The following is a 12865-nucleotide window of genomic DNA, read 5'->3' on the forward strand; positions in this document are numbered from 1 at the left end:
AGAGGACAACCCTTACGTTTTTGATTTGGTAACAGAATTTTAAGTAGGGGTCCCAGAAACATCTTGAGCACGTCACTACCTTCCACTGAGCCACTTCAGCTGACAGAGTGCTGCTGACAGGTTCTCTTCATTCAGAGAGAGAGCTGACAGCCTAACCTTACGCCTTTAGCAAAGTCTCAGTCACATCACTGTGTCATATTACAGGGTAGACCCCAGAAATAGAAGGAGTAAGAAACTCATTACTACACTGTCTTCAAGTAAGGCTTGTGAGATGGGGGAGGGGAAAAGTTTTTGAAAGAAGAAAACACAGATCTTATCCATTGCCTTTTACTAAAGTGTTAAGTCCAACTGAGAGAACCTCAAAAATAAAACACTTGCTTTTTGGTCTTGCTTCAAGTTGTTACCTGTAAGTCATCTAGTTCCGAGGGACCAAAGTATGACAAAACTATTTGTCTGATACCTGTTTTGCATTTTGGGAGGAAAAACAAAATAATACCTTCTCCAACACTAACCTGACAGTGAATTTATTAAAGCTTGATATTAAGGAACATCCTATGTGTCCACTCACACAAGTGAAAGTTCTCGGGCTCTGCAAAGTTTGCCTTCTCCTGCGGGAAGGGCACTGGCTGATGCCAACAGGGCTCTTTCTAGCTATGTTTTCAAGCTACAAACATAGAACATGGCCCCTTGTCAGTTAGTATCCGTTTTCACTGGGTTTGTGGAATATGTACATACAAAATTACAACTGCTCATAGGTCTGGGGAGCTGACAAACAAGAACAGAAACTGCAGAGGCAGGAAGCCTGTTACAAGAGTGATTACCAGCATGCATGAAGTATATAAGACACTTCTAACATAGCATGCACTCCAAAGGACTCTTCTCCCCTGTGATCAAATATAAACGTTGTTTTGGAGTACAGTTAGATCTGCAGCCATTACTCTCTTCCTCAGTATCAGAGATGGCCCCACACCTAGAGGTACCAACACTTCAGAAGGACTGGGTGGGACGGGACTGGGTGGGGCTCTTATATGTGATGTTTTTCATCCAGAAACACAGAATCTGATCTTTCAGATCATATGTGAAACATTTCTGCACTCAAGAACATGCATAAAACCACCAAAAAAAAGAGTTTAAGTGATACTTACGCGGCATGATCCCTTGGCTCACCAGCTCCTCCCGTGTGCGTCGCTGCTGGAGCTTCAACTGCAGCACTGCACGGCAGCAGAGAGAAGGAAGAGAAGGAAACCCATCAGCTCAAGGAACAACTGGAGAGACATATTCAAATGCATCTTGTTTTCTTTTTGGATGCCAAGGCACAGCCAAACAAAAAGTCCCCCCTCCCACCCTGCTCCCCTGCACCACTGCAATTGCAGAAGTGGCCCTCAGCAGTCAGGTTTCCGTATTCTGCTGTGGGCAACAGGGAGAGGAAGTTGCGCAGGGTCTTGGCAGGGTGATAAAAATCCGCAAAGCCAGGCCTGTTTCTCAGTTCTTTATAGAGCACCAACTTCTTTCCAAACCATTAATATTAAAAAAAAAAAAACAAAGAAAAACACCAGCTGACAGTCCTCCAATAAACACAGTGACACCACAGCTGCTAATGATTCCTGAAAACTCTAATTATCATGGTCAGATTAAACTGATATGACAAAATTATTGGTCATTATTCTAAATTACAAGGCTGATTTCCTTCCTTAACTCAGAAATTCACCTTCAGAAACATCTCATGAACATGAAGTATCATGGCTATACCTATAAGTGTTCTTGTTCCACAACAAAAGGAATCCCTCATCATCAGATTTATTTCTATTTATTTTAGTAGAACATACACATTACCAGTATGAAATATAATTATATTTTATTTTCGTAATGCAAATCATTGGAATAGTCATAATTTCAAGATATAGATTTTAACAGCAGTTTCCTTTTAAATTACACAATCAAAGCAATATTCTAGAGGTTGTTTTTACTGTCAAAGACAGCATCCATATGAAAGGTACCTTTCAAAACCAAAGGAAAAATCACATATGCATGTGCACACACACATGTGCATGCACTCTCACACACACACACACACACATCAATTTAGGACAACCTGAGTGAACATAAGTAGATACTGAATCCTGCCTGAAATCAAGCCCGAGCTCCTGAGGATACACAACATAAAATGTTATAAAATGCATGACATGGCATATGCCCTGTTTTTGTTTAAATTTCTTTGTCAAGCTTATATCTGTTGTTTAGTTCACATACGAGAAGTACACATAAATGTAATGGGACCATCAGACAGTAAAACTGTTCTACAGTTCAACTACACAATCTCATTGTAACCTTTATGCTTTCTTTCTCAAGAACTTTTTTTGTCCAGTATATTCATTTCACACATTAAATCCAAAATTTTACTAGACACTCCCTAAAGCAGAGATTAAAAAATTCAAGGAGAAGATGTAACTTCATCTACTTACACACATCATCACATTTTACCTGCTTCTTTCAACCTTCTATGTGCACTTTGCGTTTGACTGAGATACCTCATCCAGTAAGGGTTCTGGTCTTCGTATGACATTAACAAGACATCCATCTCTTCCTTGGTTGTTTGCATAGCAGCTAATCTCCCTTACTTAAAGGCACACTTGTTTTCACTTGGATTTGTCTACATTCCACTTCCCTTGGCTCTTGGTGTACCTTTCTTTGAAAGGTTTATGACAGTGAGAATATAATTCCTCCCTGTGGAGGTTCTCCTGTGAATACAGTGTGCAACCAAGTTATCTCTCTTCTATTTCTTAAGCCAAACTAGGATTCCTTAATATATGTATCCCGGGCAGTAAATGACTTCCTTTAGTACAGTGAAGGGAGAGGGCGGGTGTACAGAACACCATGCTAATTCTGTGTGAGATCAGCCAAGAGGCAGAGTGAGGAGGAGGGAATGCAAAGGGGAAGGAACAGGCCCTTCATTTGGCCATGAAACTGCAAACAGAAGTGGTAGCCCCAGACTCTTCCTCTCACCCAGCGTGAGATTGCACTCCTACTTCTGTGCTAGCGTGAGGGCTAATATAGTCTCACAACTGGCCTGTTCACAGAGCTCTTCATTAGCTGGATTCGTTTTGAGATGATCAAAACCCAAATCAGGTGATGACACATCTAAACAAGCACTTCATCTAATAGCTTGCTGCGACATAGTCAAATCTTTCACTCCCGACATCATCTCTTATGTTCCTCTGACTGCTGGCTGGACTCACTGACATGACAGAAACCTCAGCCCAGCCAGAAGAGGGAATGGTTTTCTCTCTCATTAGTGAGTTGAAGAGGATGACTGTATAGCCAGGTTATTTGCTAACAGTAGCATAAGGTGGGAGTGAGCCTTCATTCTTCCAGCAGCAGTATGCCACTAAGTGATTTCAGCCCTATTAGGTAACAGCACCTTAAATCTCTCACTGCGCGGCATTATTTCCACCAGTGAGCCATTCCAGGGACTCATTTCCAGACTCTAAATTAGCCCACCTCACTAAATGTATACAGACAAGACACAAACCTATAGCATCGGGTCCATCTCCCCAGCTTTAAGTGCAGATAATGTCATTATTACTTATGTCTTCCCATTTACACATCTAGCAATGTACCTTAGCCCTTCTGCCTATTTGCTATTTACCTGCTAGTGCTATCTACCTTCCCTCTCATTTCCAACTACACGTACTATTTACACTTCACTCACAGAGTCAGAGATTCTAAGTAAAAAACTCCCCCATGCAGGTGTGGCTGGCATTTTTTGTTCCTTGGTGCCACACCTGTATTTATCCATATTTTGCCCCATGATCTCAGTTGGCCTAAATGACCTAAACCATTTTTTTAATGTCATTACTTACGCCTCCACTAATCTTTGTTCCATCCACACTGTTGCCATCTTGCATTTGTTCCCAGACAGATCCCAGCTAGAAAAGCCTTTCTGCTTTGTTTGATTACAGTCAATTCTTAGAGCAGTACTTCATTAAATTCAAAGATACTTTTTAAAACCCCAACATACCACTCTACTAAGGTTAAAGGTCTTATAAAAGTCTGTTACAGCCAGACAAAACCTCTAGCAACCAAATTTCATGTATCCAAACAACAAAATCGCATTTGAGCAGACCTGTTTTCATAAACTGAAAAGCTGAATAGCTCAATCATGCTGCTATTCTTATACCATCTAAATTCTTTAACAATTTTTCCATATTTTTTTCCTGGAACTGATACTAGATTAGCCACTCTTTACTTACTCACCCTTTTTCAGTAGTTTTGCAAAATATTACTGGTCTTTCACTCTTCTGAGGTCTCTCCCTGCTGTTCTCAGACTTATTAGAAATCAGTCTCTGCCAGACAGCTAGAGACTTCAACAAATGACTTAAAATTCCCTTCCTGAGTTCAGCTTCCCTTATGAATTTTCTAAATATAACTTATTTCTATATCAGTTACTATCTACTATGCTTTTTGTCTACCCATTATATGTGTCTTTTATTTTTAAACACTACATCCCTTCACAGCAAGAAACTAGCAACTGTCAAGAGGGCTGAACTAGAGAATAGGAAAAAAGTAATTTTCAGCATACCTATAAATGCCACTAAGTAATTCCAGGGATTCATGAATGTATATACATACACATTAAGCTTAAGTTATAGTCAGCATAAGTTATAGTCAGCACACGATACACAGATTCTTTTTGTGGCAGGGAGGAGGGCAAAAAGGATTACTTCAGTTCACTCCTAAATTCATTTTGGCTTAAATAAGTACTCGGAGTTCCCAACACCATTTCATATATTTAGGAGATCACCTGTTTACGTGTGCAAGTGTGTGAATCCTATATATAGATTAACAGATGTCCCAAGAGCCAATCCAAGACTGTTGTACATGGAGCTCAGCCAAAGGTCTACAGTGACCAGAGAAATTCAAAGTTACTCAAAGACAGACTGAAGTGCAAGTATTTCTATCACAAACCAATAATCTTCTGTTCTCTTTATCCCATTGCTTAATCTTGAAATCAATTTTCAAAGTAGGAATAAATCAGGTCATGTAAAAGAGCTCATACATCTGTTGGCTAGAAAATAAATTCCATGCTTACCCTTCAATCCACCTCTTTCATTCAACTTGTGTCACAGTCTATGCAACTTTTTGTGGGCTTTATATGCTTGTCTGTTTTTCCCACTCAAAATAACGCATAATTTATTTATTTCACAAGCATAACAAATTCTGAAATATAGTTAAAGTTCAAACAAGGTTTTTATATCTCTAGTAAACTGTTCCAAGAATTAGTACAACACTCCAGAGAAATCTGGGAGCTTGTATGGAGGACTGCTGCCAGCAGTTTAAGGGGATGGATAGAAAAGAACCAGGAGGGGGGTATACTAAGAGTCACATAACATTGTGATACAGCTACTATCAACAGGGTTACAGTGTTAATGAAATACAGCAAGTCATGGTTAATTTTTTTACTACAGAACTGCCGTAACAGGGAACCCACAGGCACGTTTCAAGAGCAGAGCTCACTCCTGCCTGCTCACAGCTGGCTGGTGGCAGCTCACAGTAGTATATGCTTAACACACAGAGGTTTAACCCGTATGGACACTTCCAGACCACTTACAATCATTAGTAGTAAGGAGCAGCAAAACCAAATATTTATGATGAGCCAAGTTGGGTTTTGCAGGTCGTCATCTAAATCTGCAACAGCGTGCCTGCCCTTACACACACATACCTGAAAGCCCTTCTATTTCTAAATTGCACTTGGTATTTAATGGTTTGACTAGAACTACTAGAGAAACTAGACTGCAGTCTCTGTATCTCAGGAGAAAAAAAAATAACCTTCAAGACAATGTCACATACCAGGAGAGGGTTACAACAACAAATTAAAAAAATATTGTACATTTCCTGTTTTTTGAGAACCAGAGAAGAGAAGCTCACAGCTCTGAACTGCAGCTTGTGGCGAAGCCCTGTTCACGTTACACCCAATACAAGACTTACTGTCAAAGGCAGTCTGTGTTTACACCGCTACAGAACCTTTGTTTCTATAGAATCCCAAGTGATACTCAAGGTTGGTCAACCAAGGTAATGCCTAAGCACAGCCATATGGCACATTACAACAGACAGCACGTGCATAGCACAGAAGAGGAAAGGAGAAGGCTGCTATTGCCAAACCAAACGCTACAGAGGGGCTGAGGGAGGCAGAACTCCCTGAAATTTGGGTTAGGATACCCACACAGAAAGGAAGAGTGCAAGACATAAGCTGCATTTTAACCAGATAGACCGTATGCTCCTAGACATCATTTATCGATTTTGTAAATTCATTGAAAGCAGTTTCCTTGATACAAAAATTCATCGTTGCAACCCAATCAATATGTCATGTGATTAGAAAGAGAAACTACAGAAGAACAAGTGATATTAGCCTAACTTCATTATCTAAGCTGAGGGAACTGCAAGCGTAAGTAAAAGCAGTAAAAAGCAAACTGTGCACTTTAATGCTTATATGGGTTCACGGTCATTTATTTGTACACCGTTCAGCACGTTTGCACACTCCATCTGAAAGTCCTGTACTACAGCATCCACTTAACTTGCGAGAAAGCATTAATATAGCATGAGCTGGGATGGAAACCTGCCAGTTAGTCCATCAACAGCTCCATCTTTCAGTAGTGACAAGGATTTTTTAGGGGAATTTTCACTGGCCCAGCACTGAGCGGGTCTGACTGGGTTTAATTTGTGAGCGTCAGAGAACACAGCTTAAGGAAACATGACACTGGGCCACCATTTACAGCCCACATATATTTTTCAGTTTTACAGTACAATCTGTATAAATAGCATTAGACTAAGCCAACGGCCTATATGCAACCAACTTAATTATAATATGCAACCATAAAAGATGATTTTAGGCTGAAAGAGGGGAGATTCAGAGTAGATATTAGGAAGAAATTTTTTACTGTGAGGGCGATGGGAACAGGTTGCCCAGAGAAGTCATGGATGCCCCATTCCTGGAGGTGTTCAAGGCCAGGCTGGGTGAGGCTTTGAGCAACCTGATCCACTGTGAGGTGCCCCTACCCGCGGCAGGGGGGTTGGAACTGGATGACCTTTATGGTTCCTTCGGACTTAAATCATTCTATGATTCTATGATAGGGGTTATTTGCCAAACAAAATCATCACAGCTGTTTGTGCAACACTAGGTCCTCTACCTTGAATATCGCAGTGTGGTGAAACTACTACTGCAAAAGGTGAAACCACCTTTCCACTTACCACTCAGCAATCAGTAGACATTCTAATCACATTGAGAAGAAATTTTATTTCCTAGTTTTTGATTAAATAGTCACTTTTGGCCAGTAGTCAATGCCAAACTCAGCTTTGGAATATGCAGCACATCAGCCGTTGTTTTCAGCGGAGGTTATATCCAACATTTACGACTGAACTCAGACCTTCGGAGATCACACTGAAAATCGTCTCTAAGCATTTTTCATCTGTGCCTGCTTACAAACCAAATGTTGACTCGCATTAGCCCTTTCGTGCTTCGATGGGAAGCCAGATTAGATACTGGTTCACACACCAGCAAGAGCAGGATCTGCTGAGCTCCAGTTGCAATACCTTTTCTGTACAGATATGGCAAAGGGTCGTTAGTTCTACCAAATTTTTTGTAGTGTCCACAAAAAGGTATAAGAATAACCCGGCTATGATAGCTTGTGATCGGTGAGTGAGCATACAACGGTTAGAATGAATTTTGAAAATAACACAGATTGCTGAGGTGTATGATTTTTTTTTTCCAGAGCTGCATTTTTCTGACGCTTTTGCAAACAGCCCCTACATCACACAGAATGTGCTAGAAGGGGGGTTACCAACAAAGAAAAGCCAACTTTTCGGGCCTTTTTTAAAGGCAATTTTCTGAGCCTAAGAGCATTTTAATCCACTAACTGCTGATGGGGAACACACGCTGGCTTTTCATTTAAGCAGACTGTGCAGTTAACAGAGAAGCATTTAAGTGAAGCAGACTGTAAATGACACCCAAACTGCAGGGATTATATGACAGTTTGCTGCTCTGGGAAGGGGATGCCAAAAATTCATGTCCCTCTGTGGGGTGAAGGAGACGCAGCAGGTACACTGTTGCTCCTCGCAATCTGCAAGTATCCACTGCTATTGGGAGTAGCAACCACACAATTCTATTCATTGCAATACATTTTAAAAAACAGCTTGGAGCAAGCCTGGGCAAAAGGACAGCTAAGCAGAAGTTTCTTTCTTTACTATTTGAAACTATCTCACATCCCACTACCTCTTTTCTCTACTGTAGTAACAACAGCTGCTATTAAAATGCAGGCAGTTTCCTCATCTCTTCCTTAGCAACCATACTGCAGAGAAAATGGAGTTTGAGAGGGTAAAGAATAGAAAGAGAATTTGTTTTGGTGTCTTAAACTGTTACAAGAACCTATCACACTCAAGGCAAAAGCCACTTATTTATATTCATGCTGTGGTCTCTTTGTGAGAAGCAGGATTGGAATCACTCTCCCTACACCCAAAGAGGAGGTCTGTGAAGCAGATCCTGAACAGAAAACAAATCCAGGATCAGGAATGGTTCCCTATTGAATGATGAAAGTGGATTCCTCAGCAGGGCTGCAGAAATCAACATGTGCTGCCGCAATACGCTTAGATGGACAGGTGTCTCATATCAGTTTGGGGAACACCAATAAACTTCTTACCCAGCTGTGCTTGTCCAACAGAGATGACTGTAGGCCCAAAGCCAAACAGGAGGTTTAACCAAGAAAGCCATACAGCTGCATCAAAGGCAGATCTAATGCAGAGGACTTGAATCCTTTTTCATGACCACCTTTCCGTTCTTATCCTCTTAGTAAGCTTTGGAGAGCATTACAAATCTGTATGGATGAGAGCAGGAGAACAATTCCTGCCTGATGTAGACCTAAACACTCTATAAAGACACTGTTAAAAACCAGAACAGATCCTTCACCTCCAAAGCAACTACTTTGAGCATATTTCACAGTAGATGTGCTAGTAATAATCCAAGCATATAATGTGGGTCACGTAACACTAGGATTGTTTTATTCTACCCAGCACTTCCTAAAGCCTTCAGGAAGTGGCCCAGAAGCTTTTAAAAGTACCAGAAAATCACAGAAAAAGCAGCAACTGGTCATTTAAAAGCACAAAAAGAGGCGGAAGAGGGAAAATTAACTGACTCCCACCCTCAGGACAAGAAGGGCTTTGTAAAATCACACTCTTCAAAGTTTCTACAGCTCAAAACATTCTTGTGTCATATAAAATCATGGATGTGACATGCAGCTTACACATGCCTGCTGACATACTGGATGCATTGTCTAAATTACCGTGTTCCAGAAGACCAGTTTTGGCTACTAGAAACAAAAGAACAGGTACAGGACAATAATACTTTTGAGTTGGGAGGATGCTGTTGGAAGAGAAATATGAAATAGGAATAGTTTTTAAAAATGTTTTCAAAGGATGATGAAAGACTTGCATGCATTATCTTTTAATGAGTTGGTGTCACGAGGCATTAAATAGCTCTGTTGGTGGAGACAGACAAATATGGATTCTTTGATATGGTTAATTTAGCAGAATTAAAGATCCCAACCTTTAGAGAAACTGGTCCCCAAAGAATATGGACTCAGAAGCAAGTCCGCAATCAAAAGCAAAAAGATCTATTTCCATCTTCACGTGTTACCACAAGGTAACTGGCTCACACCAGAAGCACAGAACCAGCAGCTACCTCATTTTAAAGGCTTCAAATAATTTGATACAATGTGGAAATCAAAGTAATGTTAATTAAAGACTGTATTTAGAAGATAAAGCCACCATATATAGCAATTTTAGCTTTGCTAGGACACAGCATTACAAAACAAAACAGAAGCAGCAGCATGGTCCAAGTATCATAACATAATATGATCTGAACTCCAGACAGGACAGAATTGTTACTCCTGTTCTCAAAAGCTCAAGGCAGCACTGGTGTTCTGGGGTGGCAAAATGTGCAGGTACAAAAGGAAGAACCACAACTGAATGTGTTTATTTCATGGGTGCTATTCAGGTATACGCCTCTTAATGTATGCAAACTTGACTATTACTGTGAAAGTTATGTTGAATTTTGAAGAGTTCTTTTTATTTTTATTTAAAATAAAGACTAGCCATTGCTGTGCGTTTTACACATTTGCGTTTACATTCTTCCTTGATAATTTAACTCTTATCATTTCCATTAAACATGTCAAATTTAGGGGGAGGGGGTTGATGTAATTTTAATCGTTGCTACTTTTTAATGCAATGTCAGTTCTATCTTCTGAATACTAAAGTTTTAGAATCAGATATATTTATTACTGTTGGTACAGAAGTCTTTCTATTGTACAAATAAAAGCCCACTCTTACCAGAAAATAGACCTGAAATACATATAAAGTACACCTAATAGTCCATTTCAGCACTTGCTGAAACTGTTAAAATAGGGCTTTAAGAAATTAACCTGAAATGCATGTAACCTGGTATATTTAGTAAGATATGCAACATGTAAAACTGTGCAACAAGCTTGTCAACAGGAAAAGTTAGTTTGCTTTCTATGCAGGGTACTGATTCTTATAAAATCATTTTGTCCCAGTAATACTGGTTAGGTGAAAAACTAAGCATGCAAATAGCTATGCACATATTAGTATCTACAGAATCTGGCTACCATGCATGATTCAACAAGATGACCTGTAACTAAATACCTAGGTGAAAAGGTCTACCTAAAATTGACACACCAGTATCATAAGACAGTAAATATTATCTGTAATCAGTAGTTGTAGATGCCTTCTATATATCCATTGTTACTATCTATAGCTGGAAGAGAAGCCTTAAGGTGGGGAAAAACAGAGAGAATTCCCCAACTCCCTGTGTAAACTTGAGTCACAGTCTACACTGATTTATATGTTTCCATGAAACAATGAACAAGGAGGAACTAACATCGCCCTTAACCACCTTGCAAAGATGACCCTAAAAAGAAATTCTCCAAGATAACTTAATATGATCTGGCAGATGGGGACAAATGAAAGAAAAAGAGGGCATGGGCAGATATATTCTGACAATCACATCTACAGCTGTCTGCTAATGTGATGGCACAAAAGTCAAGCTACACAAGGGAAAAACAAGTTTGAACCCTTTTCATTTTTTCTTGTAAAGACAGAAGTATCTCTGCATATAAGAGGAAAGAGCTACAGACTTTTTATTTTTCTTAAAGATGAGATATGAGAGTTGTTAATACTTTTTCTGGAAAATTATACAGAAGAAAAAAGAAGAAAACATGTTGTTTTTGAACATATTGGAACTCAAACACTTTTTATTTAAAACTCTGGGTTCAAGGGTTGATGTTATTTGTGTGTTTCTAATAAGGAGAAAAAAAATCAAGTTAAGACAGTGCCAAGACATATCCATAAACCCCATGATTGATTAGACATGTTTATAATACTAAAATTGATAAGGAAATCCTTTCATGCCTTTTTCAGCAATAAGAAACATCGTCTAAAATTTTTCCTTTATAGCTCACCTCCCACACTTCTGTGGCAACAGCTGGGACACCTCGGCATCTAAGCTGTGGGTTTGCGTTTTCCACTTAAACGTGGAATAATTCTATGTTTCCAAGACTATTTCAGGTTCTTAACCACCTAAAGATATTTGATTGGCTGAAACCAAATGCAAATAAGAGCAAATGTAGTTTTCCACAGTGGTAGAAAAAAGATCTTAGAAGTATGCAAATTTAAATACAAAACCAGGAGTTATACAGAAGAAGTAACTAACTGGTATAAAGGGAACTTGGAAAGCTGGCCCTAATAATTTCAGAATAGCTAGCTTGAACATTTCCCAGCTTCAGTTGGTCGACTGTGCTAACAGTTATTTCATGGGACACGGAACAAAAGTGGTTTTGCCCAACATGCACATTACATGCAAAATAAAGACTCAGAACATTCCCGCTACCAGCTTTTGTCTAAACCCCAGCATCTTCTTAGCAAGAACTTCAGGAGAATGCTACAAGGAATAACCCTATTTCTTTAATTCATGGTAGTGAGAAATATCTTTGCTGTTTTCTCAAAGACTGCAAAGAACACATACCACGAGCATGGCATCTGAGGTTCAAATAAAGATTCTGGCCTTTGTATTGCAACAGTCTGACTCTCTCCTTACAGCTTAAGCACAAATTCTATAACAATTTTGTTTCTACTTCTAAAAACATGACAAGATTCAGCTATGGCCATCATATCACTCTACATTAGAAATCAGTTCCTTCACAGCAACCCCATATGAAAGCTGATCCCTACAATTTGCATTACACATAAGAAGCACACCAAATTCTCTCAAACTCTTTCATCTGTGATCATACAACATCCATCTACTCCTTTTTACTTCCTTTCTCTTTGGATACTTTCTTTCAAAACTCTCGACTAGGGATCTCCAGGACTGACTTTCTTAGGTCTTTTCCACAAGGAACAATCCACAGCATTGAAAACAAATCTGGCTATGAGGCTTAATGTGGTTCTTAAGTGCTATCATAGCTATAAATATCTAAATAATATAATTCTGTGTAACAGGTCAATCAACAAACTAAAAAAACACAGCAGTCCACAATAGCCTGCATGACCACTGACTTTAAACTGGTGGACAAATTCTGCAGATGTTTAAAGTGTTTCTGCTAGCTCAGTTCTCTACTGAAGGGCACAGAGGAGACTGCTGGCAGCAGCAGGTACTCCCACTCTCCTTACACGCAGTGGAAGTCTCTCTCCGAATGCTAGCAGAGGTGGGCTTTTGCCAATGAACTGTACAAAAGCAAGTGAAGGGCAGACACGTTTCTTTTCTGTTGTTCCCTCCAGGGGAGATAGCTACGTGGTGACAGTG

At 39.7% G+C, this 12865-nt stretch overlaps 1 protein-coding gene across 2 annotated transcripts in view; it reads right to left on the reverse strand.

The window, feature by feature from the left end:
* The window catches only part of MRTFA (myocardin related transcription factor A), a 73649-nt gene that overhangs the window by 31472 nt on the left and 29312 nt on the right, over positions 1-12865 (reverse strand). For both annotated transcript variants that reach the window (XM_009556634.2, XM_054086784.1), the window contains exon 2: positions 1146-1211. In XM_009556634.2, coding sequence (XP_009554929.1) covers positions 1146-1211 — 66 coding nt within the window. The remainder of the gene's footprint in view (positions 1-1145; positions 1212-12865) is intronic.

This window comes from Cuculus canorus, chromosome 1, assembly GCF_017976375.1.
Source record: "Cuculus canorus isolate bCucCan1 chromosome 1, bCucCan1.pri, whole genome shotgun sequence".
NCBI lineage: Eukaryota > Metazoa > Chordata > Aves > Cuculiformes > Cuculidae > Cuculus > Cuculus canorus.